Source organism: Penicillium angulare (assembly GCF_028827245.1).
Source record: "Penicillium angulare strain IBT 27051 chromosome Unknown utg000001l_segment0_segment0, whole genome shotgun sequence".
In the NCBI taxonomy this organism is placed as follows: domain Eukaryota; kingdom Fungi; phylum Ascomycota; class Eurotiomycetes; order Eurotiales; family Aspergillaceae; genus Penicillium; species Penicillium angulare.
This window is the reverse complement of record NW_026623160.1, coordinates 2,660,586-2,677,869: the sequence shown is the minus strand read 5'-3', so window position 1 is coordinate 2,677,869 and position 17,284 is coordinate 2,660,586. Positions and strand designations below refer to the sequence as shown.

The 17,284-nt window shown below is 45.1% G+C and overlaps 4 protein-coding genes across 4 annotated transcripts; 3 read left to right on the top strand and 1 right to left on the bottom strand.

Annotated features, from left to right (window-relative positions):
* Window positions 1–2,270: 2,270 nt before the first annotated feature.
* Window positions 2,271–5,177, top strand: N7478_000948 (uncharacterized protein; the record flags this gene model as incomplete). The annotated part of the gene is made up of 4 exons (XM_056917163.1): window positions 2,271–2,841; window positions 3,179–3,266; window positions 3,973–4,314; window positions 4,364–5,177. The coding sequence occupies 4 exons, from the start codon at window positions 2,271–2,273 to the stop codon at window positions 5,175–5,177; spliced, it is 1,815 nt and encodes a 604-aa protein (XP_056785043.1).
* A 175-nt stretch (window positions 5,178–5,352) lies between these two features.
* Window positions 5,353–13,052, bottom strand: N7478_000947 (type I polyketide synthase; the record flags this gene model as incomplete). The annotated part of the gene is made up of 8 exons (XM_056917162.1): window positions 5,353–6,210; window positions 6,261–6,581; window positions 6,644–11,431; window positions 11,488–11,571; window positions 11,631–12,221; window positions 12,279–12,547; window positions 12,606–12,750; window positions 12,810–13,052. The coding sequence occupies 8 exons, from the start codon at window positions 13,050–13,052 to the stop codon at window positions 5,353–5,355; spliced, it is 7,299 nt and encodes a 2,432-aa protein (XP_056785042.1).
* A 782-nt stretch (window positions 13,053–13,834) lies between these two features.
* Window positions 13,835–14,479, top strand: N7478_000946 (DUF341 domain protein; the record flags this gene model as incomplete). The annotated part of the gene is made up of 1 exon (XM_056917161.1): window positions 13,835–14,479. One exon carries the CDS (start codon window positions 13,835–13,837, stop codon window positions 14,477–14,479), a length of 645 nt encoding a protein of 214 aa, XP_056785041.1.
* A 1,223-nt stretch (window positions 14,480–15,702) lies between these two features.
* Window positions 15,703–16,854, top strand: N7478_000945 (uncharacterized protein; the record flags this gene model as incomplete). The annotated part of the gene is made up of 3 exons (XM_056917160.1): window positions 15,703–15,867; window positions 15,929–16,487; window positions 16,544–16,854. The coding sequence occupies 3 exons, from the start codon at window positions 15,703–15,705 to the stop codon at window positions 16,852–16,854; spliced, it is 1,035 nt and encodes a 344-aa protein (XP_056785040.1).
* Window positions 16,855–17,284: the final 430 nt, after the last annotated feature.

Below are 17,284 nucleotides of genomic sequence, written 5' to 3'. Positions count from 1 at the left end.
CCGTCGCAATAATCCGTTTACTAATAAACGCTTAACATTGAAAACAAAATTTATGCTCAAATTAAATCATAGACCCACTATCATTCATCTAATACTTAACCCTCGAAGCAGACAGGATCGTTGGCCTGAATAAGTAATCTCTGCGAAACTTGAATGCGGTCAAAATGTTTAGCGGGTATGATGCCCTTTCCTTCACGTCGGTTGTACCTGTAATTGTAGCTTTAAGCGGTGAAAGAAGTCTTCAAATGTCATTTCCAGTCAAGAAATGCATATACGCAGTAGATAAGTAGTAGTAGTGCTAGGAAAGAAGGGGGGGGGGTGGGGGTCATCCGGAGTCTCTGAATCCAAGTACCAAGCCCTTAACATCCTTGGTCATGGTCGGATTATTCTTCACCATCTTCCCCAGGTCGAGCTCTTCGTATGTCAACCCATCTAAATACGTGTCACTGTCTCCGTAGCGGAATTGATATCATTAGCAGCCTTTTCATTGTTAAACGCCTCGATCATATTTCGCTCCATATCTGCACGCGGGGTTTGTATATTACCCAGTATTGGGATGCCCATAGTAGTATAGGCTCGTCTGGTCAGACAGCCGTTTCCTGTGTGTGGAAAAGACCGAAAAGAATATAAAGAAAGGATATAAGCTAACATGAAGTCTTTATACCCGCCAATTCAAGGCTTTTTGCCTCATCTCTACCACTCTGATGCATCAACTGACGGGTAACATCAACGTTGTTCATAACTTGGTCTAGTAATCGGGCCAAAGTGGGGGATGTCCCATATATGAAGTGGCTAGGAAGAACCTTTGAAGGTTCAAACGGGCTTCGCCAACCAGCCTGCTTAAGCTTCTTTACTGCATCCACCACGTCCGGCGTCAGATTTGTTCCAATACCGGTACTTCCTTTGAAAAGATTACTCGGTTTACCCGCTCTGTCGATGTGCTTGAGAAGTTCATCGAGCTGTTCATGTACTTGATTAGTTTTGAATTGATACTTGCAATCAAATTTTGGGTAGTTTGGAGCCACATCAATGTGTTCTGCGGCTCGCATGAGGGTGGGAATCATACATAACAGCCACGACCAGGCGCTGTACCAACGCAACCCCTGCAGGTAAGTGTAACTAGAGCGCCAAACTCAACAGCTTCTATCCGATAGGCATACGAGAGAAATTCGGTTAAATATGGGCCTGCAAGGACGGAAGTCCACCCAAAAGCAGTAATGCAGCACAAGCATGTCAAGTAAACAAGTGATTCATGTCGAATATGCAATGCTCAATTTCCTAGTGCGTCTCAAGTGACTCTTATGGACGCAATATGGGGTAAAGTCGAAACAACGGGGTATGAGGTGATAAATGGGGTCTGGTAAGACTCCTGTAAATGCGAATAGCATGTGATAAGTCTCTCGAGGTCTCTTTCTGGATCTCTTATCTGGTCCAAGGTCACAGGTATAGACAAAATACTCAGGAGATGTTAACGAGACTCACTCAAGGCCCCCTATCTCACCTTTTTCAACTTTCAAAGTAGTTGATTTGAGTCAACCGTACAACACCGTGGATTATAAGGCGTGCATCTTTGACTTGTACATCGAATCCGTCTCGCACCTAACTTGGAGAGCATAGCTCAATTTGCGTGGGGTAGAATGAAAATAAGAGAGAGGGGACCGCTCATACTTCCAAATTTCCATAAACCTGACCGCAGAGCCTCAAAAATTAGGGTCCAATATGTGACACTGATACTACAGCATAGGCCTCGGGGTATTACCCACATATCAGATGGACAGGACTGGCCAGACTTTATGTTGTATCTCCAATGGGTAGTAAAATATCACAGATAGAACCTTGGGATTATGCGAGAGCCTGCGGTACAAGAAAGAAATGCATGGTTGCTTTTCAACTGAACCATCCACGATAAAATCCGAGCATCTGTCATTCCCAGAACAGGAAATTGAAATTCAATCCAAACAATTGTCACAATAATGTCGATTCCTTCTTGCAATCTTCTTTGCTTTTTTACTAAGATCAATCCACGTGCAAGATTTTTATTCTCAGCGATCCCGTTGCCCATTACCATGCAGCATTTCGGGACTGAACCCAACCAATTGGACTTACTATCATAGTACAAATGTTCTAATCGCTGTGACGAGCCTGTTTTGTTTGATTTGAACTTGCGAAATTCAGTGGATAACCCTAAAACCCATCTTAATTTAAGGGCCTGTTTAGGCTCTGAAAACTTCGATACACCTGCTCCGCCGAGTTACTCGTTTGGCTATCCCATGGCGGCCGATAACATCAATCCAGCTAACCCGAAGGGTATTGTGACTGCTGCTCTCCCCAATATGACAACCCTACAGACCACTATTGATTCAACCTGGATGACCCAGATGCTCGGCCAATGGGAAGGTTCGGGAGTGGACTCAGTACAGGTCTTCTCCATGCCTGTCGCCCTAATTCAGCAAGCCATAGAGCCCATGGCCCAGGTGAAGATAATTGGTGAAGCGCAGCGCGAAGCTGATCGTAAGAAACTAATCATCGAGATACTCACCGCTGTATTTGCTATTGTACCTTTTGTTGGCGGTCTTACCGCTGATATTGTGGGACTCAGTGAGCTTTCCACGATCATTGCCATTGTAAGCGAGATCTCCAATTCAGCACTTGGAATTTACGACATTGCCAATGATCCATCGAGCGCTCTCATGGTGATAATTGGGAGCCTGCTTGGATTGGGGGGTCTTGGTGGTGCTGCGAGCCGTGGTGAGCGAGACATTGAGCAGCTAGGCCAATTACGCCGTGGCATGTCAACTGCAGTCGTCTCTCAACTAGGGGCTGTGTTCTCATCTCAGACTAGTAAGATAAAATTGATAATGAAACGGTCATGTGGAAAGTTTAGACCATGGGCGATGAAGTAACAATGCTCTTTCAACTACTCTTATTGAATCGAGTCTCTATGTAACTAGACATACCTTCCCGGATTAGTACTCACCCCTCGCTGCTTTTGTTCGTGGCCCCGCGAATGGGTAGAGAGTGTTATGCAGATGAATATGCACCTAGAAATTGTAGAAAAATAATTAACAATAGGTAAACAGATAACAGGCATGAAGAATTGCACAAATATTCTCTACATAAGTTTTGCTGTATTTCTTTATAAGGTATGCGATTGCTAACTGGGCTGGCTATAGTGCAGACTCCATAGTTCAGAAGGCTTTGACCGGCAGAAAAATAGCGGCAGAAAAAGGCGGCAAATTCTATACCAATCCCTTTGTCGCGCCAGTGTATGTAATATTGGCGTCATGTCAATACAGTGTATCGTGAAACATGGCCCTCGGGGTTAGATAGGCTTGGAAGATAAAACCCCAGGTCATCCCCATAAATCCTTTAGGCCTTACCCGATGTAATTACTCCGCGGTCGACGATGCTGAAACATGCAGGGAACTTGCCGAGCTGACCTTCTTCCGCAGTTATAGGCTGGAGTATGCCCCGCTCTTGATATAACCCACTGTAACCCTGATCCTTCGACAAGCCCCGTTCCTTGTTTTAATTCTTCTCAGTCCCCATGGCCTAAAGAGTTGTTCATTCAGTCTTATTTATTTTTTTGAGTAAATTTTCTCATGTTACGCGAAAGGCATCTTTAAAACAACTTTCACTGTTCTAGTTTGCTGTTTATTTTCATCGTAAACTCACCACACAGTTGTCCATGCAGTTCGTGGCCGGTTGGAAGTTGCAGTTTGGAATCGAGGAAAATATTATACTTTCGCCATGCAGTTTATTAATTCTATGCCAAGCAAGGTGAATGATGGGGGCCAAAATTCATGAAATAGATTGACGTCGTTGCTGCAGAAGTCAGTACCGTATTCATACACACAGTAATTGATCAGTGGCTTGTGCACCTACCCATCATGATGTCGTCCCACTAGGCACCAAATTATAGGACCCATACAAAATTCATAATTAAGGTACCTATAATACATAAGCCTCTAGTATCCCGAAGCTATGGATCACACAGCCTTTACAGATCTCACTAACAATGCCGACGACCAAATATTTTTCTCAGTGTCCCATTTTCCCCTCTAATGTGAGCACCGCATCCTTGCCAAAGGTATCGGTTGAAGCTCTTCGGTCTAGAAGCGAAACAGAAGGTCAAATCTTATTTGAAGCTTGTCAGAAATGGGGTTTCTTCTTGCTGGACCTCCGAAATTCAGAAAAGGGCAATGAGCTCCTAGAAATCACAGAGCACATGTTTGAGCTTACAGATGAAACCTTCAATCTCGGCCAGACTGTGCTTGATGACTATGCCTATAAACCGCCTCAGGACTTAACTGGGTAAGCCAGATCAATTCTTATTGGTTTTCATGATGCTAAAGGTGAAAAGATACAAGCGCAGGGGTCAGCTTAAGACAGATGATGGTAAATTAGATCGCATGGAGCTTTATTCCATCAGTCAAGATGATATTCTCGGCAATCACGCTGGCCGTAAGAATGCAGACCCTATTGAAGCTAGGCGAGGGGAAGTGCGTCAGTTCATCGAGAACTCTCATTCCGCCATAGGTATTTCTCCTGTGCCAGAAAAGAAAATCAAAACCGATTCTCATTTCATCGCAGATATCATTTTATCTTCCCTTGATAAACAGCTTGGACTTGAGCCCGGGACTCTCAACGGACTAAGTCCCTTGGACCAGCCTTCCGAGACTTCAGTCCGATTATTATTCAGCCAGTCTCAATCCAATTCTCAATGCGACGATATCACTCTTGGTGGCCATACTGATATCGGGACTATCACACTACTCTTCAACGTGGTGGGCGGATTACAGATTCTCCCAGCAGGCCTAGAGAACAAGCTAGAAAACTGGCTGTATGTCAAACCAGAACCAGGACATGCTCTGGTAAATATTGGTGATACCCTTGTTGAGTGGACAGGTGGACTTTTGCGAAGTTCTTTACATCGCGTTTTAACAGCTCCCGGAGAACAGGCACTGGTTGGCCGCCAAAGCGTGGCATACCTGGTACGTCCGAGGAACAGTGCCTCCATGCAGCGATTGAAGGGGGGAAGCATCCCACCAGTGGAGGAGGGTCAGGAGGATGAGACTCGCTCAGTGAATGAATGGGCTTCATGGCGCACTAAGCAGATCATCCTTGGTCAGCTGAAGCCGCAGACAAGAGGCGGGAAGTCAGTGGTCGTGAAGTGAGGATCTACCACCAGGCCCAAGATGACAAAGGAGGCCTAGGTGTTTTATGGAGGGTCAATCCATTGGGAATTTTATAAAGCAAAGAGGTAAAGGACTGTAAATTATATCATGTTCTATCGAAGAAATAAATTAGGCAAATTTTACAACCTGATGGCATTAAAAACATGAAAAGGCACTACTCCATTATCGACCATTTTTCGTGTTGAATGGTACTTCTTCCCGCAACCAACATACTGAGTGTTCCAAGTGTTGAGGATCCTTGAACCTCAAAAACGGCCACATCCGCATTGAAATCCTTAAAGATCCAATTGCGAAGCTCAATAGCAAGTAGAGAGTCAACTCCATACCCTTGCAAAGGTTTGTGGTGATCAACAGATGCCCCATCTTGCATCACAGCCAGGGATTTTCCAAGCTTCTCAATAGCGGCCTCAGCAAATATATTTGCCGCATTTTCAAGTGACTCCGATGCTGCAAATTGATCTCGGCTCTTTGCGCCGGTTTCGTTGCCAGCCGCTGTTTTTGCCGTTTTTCTCTCGCCCTCCAGGAAGAGCGGTTGCAGAATTGGCTGTCGGGAGTAGTCCAAACTCTCAAGTGCATCGCCACCACCAGTTCCTAGACCAAAGGCTATCTGTGCCTCATCAGGAGCTAAAATAGGAAGCTCAGGGTTACAATAGTAGTCCAAAAGCCCGTGATATGTCTCCCTTCTGATAACATCCAATGTACCGTAGCCATGGACACGACTGAGAAGTTCTTTGTCTTCAGCCAAGATTCCGTCGTCTGCCATAGCACCTAGGTCGAAGGAAACAGCTTTCTCTCCAATAGAAACCCGATAACGGGCCATCGCATCTTCATACACATTTCCTGCGTTATAGTTTGCTTGACCTTTGATGCCTGCAAGACCGGATGCGGATGCCAAAAGAATAAAGAAGTCCATGCCCTTAGGTAAGACTGTGTGGAGATTCCATGAGCCAACAGTTTTGCACTCCATCGCTACCTTCCAATCGGGAAACTTCAAATCATCGAAAAGACAGTCCTAAAGATTTTTATTAGACATGAAAATGACAGCTGGAAAGATCCACTAACTCTTGCAACAATTGATGCTTGGATAACACCTTTAATTGGTGGCATTCCTGCTGTTAACTTCTCGAAGACAACACGCATCGCATGAATATCAGTGATATCACAAGCAGGAGTCTCAACACGAACTCCCATAGTCTTGAGCTCTTCTATTAGCTGGATACCGGACTCATTGCGAGGGCCGAGACGGGAGAGCAAGACCAGATTCCTTGCACCACGGGCAGCCATCCACCGAGCCGACGCGCGGCCAATTCCTCCAAGACCGCCTGCTATGACAAATGTTTCATAGTTCTTCATTCGGAAGCTCGGTCTGTTGTCGATAATTGCCTGTAGTATGACTCTTAGACTTGCGTGAACAAAGACAACCCGATTGGAACCTTGTATCTTACCTGAACTTCGGACTCGGAGGAAACACTGAGCACATGTTTATCACTGTCGTTGCCTTTTTGAACTTTTTCAAAGACATCCTTGACCTTTGAGATATCGCAAGTGCGTATATTAGGGTTAGAGTGAAGCTTTCTTTGCGCAAACAAGCCCATGACTTTTTCAAGGTCTCGACGGAAAACAGCTGGACGCTCTGTGACAGTGTGATGGACATTGAACACAATGAAAGTCACGTTCTTCTTGATACCGAACGATGGAATCAACCCATTTGACGCGTTGCTTTGTATTCCAGTCTCAATGAAACGGCCATGCGATGCGATACATTTCCACGACGCCACGAACCCATCATCAGCAAGTGAATTTATAATGACATCGACACCGTGTCCATTCGTGATACCCAAAACTCCAGTCACGAAGCCGTGACCACGGCTGTAAAAGATGTGCTCTTCTGGGAGACTATAATTGTCCATTAAGAGAGCCTTCTCTTCAGTGGATGCTACGGTCGCAAAAATCTGTGCGCCCAATAGCTGCGCAATCTGGATTGCCGCCTGCCCTGTGCCATTGGCTGCAGAATGAATCAGAACGGATTCACCTTCTTCTAGTCCGGCAATTCGATGTAAGATTGCCCATGCTGATCCAAAGTCCGCGGGAATTGCTGCTGCGGTAGACAGAGATATGTTTTCTGGGATTCGAACTGCTATTTCTCCACGGACAAGTGTTTTGAATGATCCGGACGCGGCCAACATGACCCTATCACCAGGTTGGAATGTCGTATCAGTACCCACCCTGGTAACTATTCCAGCACACTCGAGCCCTAATGGAACATCTTGTTCTTTTCCTTGCACAATAAGGTTATCTCTGTTGCTAACACCAATAGCTTGAGTCTGAATCTCCACTTCGTGATTGGTTAGAGGCAAAGAAGAAGTCTTGTCTTCTGCAAAGTGCAGAGTGTCAATGTTGCCAAAGGACTGGCAAGCGAGAGACAAAGGAGGGAGATCTCGAATCAGAGCTCTACATGAGGCCTGTGGTTTGGCCCTCTTGTATAGGTCATGGCTTAGCTGTGTATCCTGGGCAACACGAGCAATCTGCAAACAATCCTCTATCTCGCGGAACTCTGTATCTAGGATCCATGGTTTTGGATCAAGATGCCTGTCGACGAAAAGTTGAGTCAAATGTTTTTCCTGTGGTTCGGAAATTCTCTCCCGAATTTTGAGCGTAGCAACAGTAATGTTCAAGTAAGAATACTCGTTGCGAAGAACACGCGTCAACCCCTGAATAATTGCATATTCTGGGTTTCCGGGGACGGATTCCCCATCAGAGGTCACCCAAAGAACATCTCGAGATGTCTGTAAAAGCTGTCTGACTAACTGGAAAGCATGTTCCTCCAGTGAGTGAATAAAGGGATGGTCCAGTTCGAATAAAACGATAAATATCGTTTTCTCCGCATTGTTAAGAGCCAACGCATCTTGCAAACTTCCAGAGCTGACGTTTTCCGAGCTCGTATACTTCCAGAGAGCTGCCAGTGTATGAAAGGTTTGTTTTTGTAATGCCGAATCTGAGTCCAGCACAAAAAACAAATTTTTCGCTGTACTTGTGAGTTCTGAATTGCCAACATTTGTGTAAATTTGCGCAACAGTTGGCAGAGCAAGGGATAGGTTTGCGGACGCGAAGCCGCACTCCGTGATGGTACTCCTCGGTTGTTCCGTAACATGATAGTCCTGGTCTATTTTGTCAAGTAGAACCAATTTTCCATACGGCGAGATGATTTTTTTGATGTTCAACAGGGCATCCTCGCTGAATTGAACTGCATGGGGAGCCAGAATAACATCAAAGGGGCCGTCGACCCCCTGTTCACCTGGATCCCTGCCGATGTCGAGAGGCGCGACGGTAGTAATTTCGTCACTCGGAAATTCTTGCTTGTCCCCATTCACTAACTCACCGTCTCTAGTCCCAAGGCAGAAAGATGAGTATTTTCGGTGCACAATTTTACTAGTGTATTTGTCGAATATTGACAACGTGCGGATCAAGCGAGCTGTGCGTTCGAGGTTTTCTGGCTCAATCTCTAATATATGGAGGCCACCATTTTTATGAGCGAGCAGGTCGAGATAATGCTCCAGCGATGATTGATAGTTTTGACAACCCTTGTAGAGGATATTCAGCTTTTCAGAATCGAGAAAGTCCGGGTCGGGTTTGTATTCAATACGGTAAGCTGGTTGTGGGGTGTCTGATCCCCTGGCAGAAACAACATCGATATTTTCCGCCACAGTAGTCAACCTCATGTCTTCAAAATGCACAAGAAGGGAATCTTCAGCCACGTTTAAAGCAAAGCCGCTGACATCGGCACCTCGAGGTTTCTCTTGAAGCCAAGCATTGTGCCTGATTTCGGATGTATCAAAACAGCTAAGTCCATTCTTACTGACAAATATGCTTCGAATGAATGTTGGAATCATCGTAGATGTCGTGACGTCTCCACCTTTTGTCATCGCTGCAAATCCCATATGCAATATAGCATCTAGGGTGGTGGGGTGAATGACATGGGCTTCTGGGAATTGATCATTGGGCCAGATAAAGGGCTGGATCGTACCGGAGACTCGTCCTTCGTTAAAGCTGCCCTTGGTCACAAGATGAAAGGATGGTCCAAGTCCAAGTCCGCTTTCTTGAGTCGCTGAGTAAAACTTTCCAGGCTCGAGCGATGTTGTACATGATTCTTTCATTGAGAGTGAAGTTTGACGAAATGAGTTCAGCCTCTCATGCTGCGAGTCTCTACACTCAACCTCATTGTGAACCTCACGATATCTTGCCTGAATCAAACCATAGCAATTCTCTTGCCAGCCATCATCTTGATATGAGAAAACTCGGAACTCCGCTTTGTTGTTAAGTGGGCGCTTGGATGCGGGAGGTAGATGAATGACTAGATTTGTGTCCACTCCCATAGCATCTGAAGAAATTTTGAGAGGCTTCCTGAAGAAAACTTCTGTTATATCAAATCCAAGTATGTCTTCTGCCTCCACTGTGAGTTGAGCTGCAGCTTCGATTGCCATTGCGAGCATTCCCGCGCCTGGATAAATAAGCACACCATTGACAGAATGATCCTCTATCCATGGCATCTCAGAGACTCGGAGAAAATTGCGCCACCTGGGCTCGAGTGGGTTCCAATCGTTCACTGGCCTTCCTAACAGAGCAAGTTTTGCCTGGCCTCCCAGTCGATATTGTGCACACAGCTTTGACTCGTCCCAGTATCTTTGAGAGTGATCAAAGATATACTCCGGTAACGTTGCTAGTGACACATAATGTTCAGCAAAATGGGGCTTGAGTTTATTAATTTTGAGAAGATCCACTGGGTACCCAAGGCATTTCAGAAACCCGAAAGCTTTGAATGCGGTTATAATTGCGTTCTCATTTCGAAGCAACATGGAAACATATTTCACTTTTGACCCCGCTCGCCGGAGTAGAGTGTCATTTAATGGACCCTGTAGAGCCGAATGGGGTCCAACCTCAACCAGAATATCGATTTTGAAGTATTTTCGATGACTAAGGTCAAGCTTTCTGCGGAATCTTTGAGAAGATACAGACAATATGGTCTCAATTGCATCGAGAAAGCGTACAGGTGAGACCATGTTACTCATCCAATATTCTGGGTTGATGAGATCGGCTGCCTCAACTCGCATTCCCGTCACTGATGAAACCATAGCCACTGGCTTTGGAGTGGCAAGGCCTGGCTTAAGGTTCTGTATTGCTTCGCGATAGGCATCTGCTGCTGCCAGCATGTGGGGTGAGTGGTATGCGTTGCTCACAAGCAGTTTGCGGGCAAATATTCCTTTCTTGTCAAGAACATTTTTGATCGCATCAACTTGGTCAAGATCACCGGAGAGGGTTACATTTTTGGGGCTGTTGATGCATGCAACTGTCAGGCCAGAAACACCAAATTCAGTTGTAATGTTTTCGATAAAAGGTTTCACTGTCTCTTCAGATAGACCGACTGATATCATCCCTCCTTTGACCCCCGATGTAGACTCTGTAATATTGGTAGATAGTAAGCCTCTATAGTAGGCGAGCCTCAGTGCGGATTCAGCCGATATAGCCCCGGTGGCATAGGCTGCCCCGATTTCTCCAGAGGAATGACCCACAACGACAGTAGGAGTGACTCCCAAATAATATAGGAGTTCCAAAAGGGCGATTTGAAGAGCAGTGCAGCCAGGCTGAGCAATCTCAGGTGAGTTAATTCTAGTACCATCTTTCTCCAGAATCTCCTCACACAAAAGCCATTGGCAGCCGATGGATAGTAGGGTCTCCTCTGACCTTCTTAAACTGTTGCGAAAGACAGGGAGCTTCATCAACTCTTTCCCCATTCCTGCCCATTGGGCGCCCTGACCAGTGAAAATGAGCCCAACAGCTGGGTTCTCGATTGATTTTGTGGCTGGGGACATGATCGAGTCGATATTCTGCAAATCGTTGACAGAATTCACCACTGCATAAGACTTCCAGTCGAAGGAAGTGCGTCGAACTGAGAGTGTATAAGAGAGATTATCAAGGTATGCTGCATTCACGCTGTCGATTTTCGAAAAGTACTCTGAATACGCTTTTGCCTGCCTTTGGACTCCGGCGTCGTCATTTGAGGAGAGGAAAAGTAGCTTTGGTGTTTCACTGATTTCTGCATCGCTGATTTCTGTATCAAGCGGAATTTTGCTGTGAAGGGAGTCGCCAGTCTCGAGCTCTGGATATTCAACTGTGACGTGGTTGGCGGAAAGACCATTTTCCCTCAAGAAGTGGTAGACATCATCAAGAATCACGTGCTATGTTACACCTTAGTCTTGTTCTTCTTTGACAAAACTCATGAGGACGTACATACCGAGTTGGTTCCTGCATTACCAAATGAATTAACTGAGGCACGACGAAGGCCTTTCACAGGCCACGGCATACTTTCGCGTGGGAACTAGGGTGCGTGTCAGCAGGTAAGCCAAGTGAACAAGACCAGTTTCTGCCACAACATACCCGAATATTCAAAAAGTCAGTGTCTATCATTGGATTGACCTTTTCAAAGTTATTGTTCGGTGGGATGACTCCTTTTTCTAGAACTAATAGCGCTTTGATGACACCAGCAATGCCACTAGCTCCTTCTAGATGCCCAATATTGCTTTTGACGGCACCAACCCAAAGAGGATCACGAGAGCTTCGGAACTTTCTAAATGCTGAGCCCAAAGCTTTTGACTCATTGGGGTCCCCAACAGCTGTGCCAGTACCATGGGCCTCGAAGAAACGAGTCGGCTTCATACTCAACCCGGCCTTTTGGTAGGTTTCTCGGATGAGTGTTTCCTGCATAATTGCACTGGGCAGAGTAATACTTGAGGTATGCCCATCTTGGTTGCATCCTGTGCTTCGAATAATACCGCGGATAGTATCCCCATGTCTTATAGCATCTGAGACTCGTTTCAGGACTAGCACACCAACCCCCTCGCCTCTACTATATCCGTTGGCACGATGATCAAAGCTGTAGCATTCTCCATCTGGGGAAAGCATGTTGAGGTTTGTCAAGCTGTGCATGTTGTCTGGTGACATTATCATGTTAGACCCAGTCACAATGCCCTATCGTATGTTAGCTGTTTTGTGGCTTCTAATTCTAGGGATACGCATATCACTTACCATATCTGCTTCACCGGACTGAAGTCCTTGAAGGCTCATGTCTAAACCAACAAGACTACTTGAACATGCGGTGTCGATATTTGCGCTGTTACCAGTGAAATTGAAGAACCAGCTGACTCGATTCGCGTTAAAGCATGGCTGCACACCAAGAGCAGTTGTTGTTTGGAATTCATCCGGATCTTTGCATTGTAATTGTTGCCAATCTGTTGAAAAACTACCGGAATACACGGATGTTTTGGTACCAAATACGTTTTCCAGGGGGAGGCCCGCTTTTTCAAAAGTCAGTGACAAAATCTTTAAAAGGTGGTAATTAGCAGGCTGCTTTACCATTTTCTAGCGCTTTGTATGTAGATTCAAGCAAGTATCGTTGCTGTGGATCCATGCTACTCGCGTCTGTTTTTGATGTTGCAAAGAATGGTGCGTCAAAGCCAGCAAGATCGCCTTTGATAAAGTGACCTCGCTTGACGGGAAACTGAAGATTCATGGGTTAATTCTGTAGCCTATATTTCAAGAAAGACTCTTCGGGCTCACCGTTCCTCGCCTCTGCACATCAGGGTGATACATTGAATCTACATTCATTCTTTCCTTAGGAATTAATGTTGCAGTGCTTCGTTTCTCCACCAGGATTCTCCAAAACTCATCAGATGTCGCTGCATCTTGAGGGAAAGTAAATGAATAACCTATAACAGCGATGGCCTCCTTGTCTTTTTTGGTTATGGAGGCTATGGGGGCTATGGGTACAATAGTGGGATTTCCTGTCTTATGAGGCGCCATGTTTGAAATTTGAATTTGCTTGCAAGATGGCCGTGTTTAAAAATTGAGTTGTTTGAAGATATAACAAGAAATTAAATTCAGTCAGTGCGCGAGATAATCGATCCTTCTTTAAGATCACTCGCAGCCACGTCGCCAATATACTATTCCACGCAGCTAGCAGCCGCTGGCCCCGCTCTTATAATTGTAGCAGTCCCATCCAACCACTTTTCCAACACCTATCAACAGACAGTTCAAGAAATGATGACGACAGGTCAGGTTTCTCCGCCATTCAGCGCCCCATCCATAACATTGAACTATTATTGCGCCCCATACTCAATTTGTTTGTTCTTGCCGCCGATCGTTATCTTGCACCGTTCAAATGTTTGCTCAATCCTGATTGCATCATGGGCTAACTTGCACTCATTTATTTTATTGAATTAGACTCAGTTCCAGACCCCAACATGTTGGTAATGTTGGAAGCCATGGCGCTAAGCTCGGGCCTGACTTGCATTGTTACATATGGGGGTCCTTGTGATAGGGTCCACGTAGATCCACTATCCTTACCGAAGCAAAACATGTAACTAATTGACAGATTACGCCTTTCCTCGAGTTTAAAAGTTCTGGTTTTCATTCTCATATACTGTGTCACGTTTGACTTATTCAAAAGCAACAATGCATTTTCTCTGCCTCCACGGGATAGGTACAAACAGCCATGTGCTCGAATCGCAATTTTGTTAGTTAGAGGTTCTCCTTTCTCGAGGTCTCTTTTTCTAATTATTTTAACAGCAACTATCAGCTATGAAATGGAACTCCATCATACGTTTGATTTCGTGGAGGGAGTACGAACTGCACCAATAGCACCCGGTAATGTCATCTCCATCTTCATGGCGACAAATGTGCCCGAAATGTTAATTTCTTTTCTAGAAATCAAACAATTTTACCCAGCAAGTGATGAGTACTTTAGTTATCATGACTATGATATTAAAGATGTCACAAAGACACTGAATGATCTCCAATCCTACATCGATGAGGAAGGTCCCTTTGATGGAGCAATTGGGTTCTCACAAGGCGCGGGACTGATAGCCACATATCTATTAAAGTGGAGACTTGAGCGGCAGGGTGACCCGTTTCCTTTCAAATGCGCAATATTCTTTGCGGGTGCCAGCCCAATTGATGTCACTTCCTTGGCTGCAGGAGAGCTGAAGTACGTTGATGCGCAGTCAAGCCATGATTCACTGATCTCCTTGCCGACTGCGCATATATGGGGTGCTAATGATCCTCTGCACGAGGATGCTGAACGATTACTATCGATATGCGACAAGACTAGGCGCAATGTGTATTTACACAGTCAGGGGCATGAGATTCCAAGCCCAAAGGCAAAGGAGGATGTACAGGGTTGTGTCCGAGTAATTAGAAGGACCATTGAAAATGCCGAATTGAGTGTGTGAGACTCGGGACACTAATACTACAAATTTTTATCTCTGGTGGTGGTCACGGCATTCATAGTGTTTATTGGGTTCAATCAAGGAAAGAATATCCTGTCGTGTTACAAGCAGCCTGATTCATGTGCATTTTTATATTCGGCTACAATAAACGCTTTTAGATCCTGTAATTTAATAAATACAGACTTCAGGGCAAGTCAGTAATAGACTAGGAATGCCACAAACAACATAACTTAATATGATAGATATAGGTCATTGTAATCTTTTTTCTTCCAATACACGTATATTGCAAAGAAACTATCGAGTGGGCTACCCAGAGTACTGGTATTCCTACATCTTGAATAGATTCTGCTTGATTCAACTATTTCTACATACCAAGCAAGGGTGACGCTCTTTTCTGGGTATCCAATTGCACTACACGAACTGTTCGACGCTCCCGCGTCATGTTTTTAAAGTTTTTCTTTTCACCACAGCGTCACTGAGGTGCGCCGAGTATGACCGTGTGCTTACGCTGATTTCCCTGGTCTATTGCAGAATTGAGGGGCCGGGGTAAACGACTAGGGCCAACCGCGGGGGCCGAAAGGGGCCGAAAGCAATTCATTAAACACGTCTCTCAAAAGTGACGGGGGCTAGATAGAAGTTTGTTTTAGCAGAGAGAAGCCATAGCACAAATTTTAATACGGGGATGAGGGTGGGGGCCGTGGGGCACCGTGATCATTATGTACTAGGAAGATGTAGCCGATGCGGGCACAGGAACAATGGCTGAAGAACAGGGCCGCTGTGAAGGCCGTGCGTTGAAATTTATTCCAGTAGAAGCATGCCTTATACAACAATAAATACGACGGTCTCGTTATCATGCACTACTTTTCCAATTTCTCGCTCATGTCGCTAACTGCTTTTGGGCCCATCGACGCCATGGCGCCTCCAGGGCGCTCCCTTAAATTTTGTCCTGCAGAACCACTTCATAGCGCACATGTACATGACGAAAATCCCTCTACATTCCAGGTGCAGTATTTGCAAAATGGCCCCCGTTTGAACCTTAAGCGGGGTATTATCTTCATTTGGTCATAATGATCTAGGGGGGTTGCCTTTCTTATCACATACGTGGCTGGGCGCCTTTTAGTGTGACCATATTAACAAGACTTGAGTATCTATCCCTGTCTTTCCTTCCCTGGTTTTACTCCTCAGTTCTTGAATGATTTTTCAATGTTATCACATAAGCCGTGAATATGGCACAGTCGCAAACATCCAGTCACAGCACAACTGCCGGCATTCTAGCCGAGCTCTATATACTATTTATGATTGCGGTCTTTTTAATTGGTCTGCGAATATGGGTTAGAACTCGAATTTCAAAAAACTGGGGATGGGATGACAGTTTTATTATTGTCGCTTGGGTAAATTCATCTCTCCTTACAGTCAATTTATTATACTGATTATTTTTCCTTCAAATGATAGGTGTTTCTTCTCATCGGCGTTGTCCTCGTCCAGATTGAAGCGAACTACGGCATGGGACATCATTTGGAAACCCTGAAAACCCCAGAAAGCCAAGCCCTCACCATCATGAAGTTCAACACCTTTTATCAAATGGACAACGTACTTTGCACACTTTTTACAAAGCTTTCCATCAGCGCCTACATTCTACGGATCAAAGATAGCAAAAGAATACGCTGGGTACTAGGTGTTCTCATGACTCTCATGGCTCTAGCTACGATAGCAGTAATCGTTGTTCTTAGCGTCTCGTGCATGCCGCTGAAGAAGTTATGGGATCCAACAGTGCCAGGAACATGTCTAGATCTGACGACTGTCTACTATGTTGCTTACGTTCAGTCGGGCTTTACCATCGTCATCGATCTATGCCTTAGTGCGGCACCGATTCTCATATTATGGAACGTGAAGATTCAACGCGGTCGCAAATCTCTTATTTGCTGCTTACTGAGTCTGGGTCTCGTTGCGACAATTTCGAACGCTTTGCGGAATGACTTCCAGACCGAGTTGACTACCTCGGATATGACTTGTAAGTAAATTGAGACAACCTCACACTTGTATCATGCTGACACTTATTCTGAAAAGACAATATGACCGGCGTTACTGTGGTGGCCATTCTCGAGCTTTCGAGTGGTATCATTGCCGCTTGTATTCCGGCTTGCATGCCTCTCTGGACATGGCGAAAGCAAAAGATCGGGAGCACGACAAAAGATCGCTATGATTCAAGAAATTACATGAATATGAAGGACAGATTCAGCGAAGATGATAAAGCCTCTTCATCAAAGGGCTCTTCTTCTTCCGTGCCGGGTGATGTTGCTTTGAGCCAACTAACAGTCGGGCAACCGCCTGCGGTCCATCATGAAGTTTATGATGGTCGAGCCATGTATAGAGTTTAAGAATTTGTAGTATATTTTATTTCATTCATATTTTCAGCGAGGAATTGACAAGCATCATTTATTTTCAACCATATATTCATTGTAATGATCAGTTGGTTTGACTATAGACCTGGTAGTAACCTCCCTAGCGCGATCTTCAAGTTTTCGGAGACGCCGAATTAGACTTAGTACTATGTACTAACTAATAATGATCCCAGTCAGACATACACAGCTTTTCATTAATGTAACCTTGGGAGTCGCAATCGCCAGAATACTAGCGGGAAGCACAATTTCCACCTCGGTTAAAAACAACCAATCTAATTTTGGCTTCCACTTCACTACTCTTGATCTTCGTGCACAGCAGAGGTATTCGTTCGGCCGATGTTCTCCCTCTTTTGACCCACGTTCTCAAAGTATCTGAAAGCAGCAAATCATTCACGAATTCCGCTAT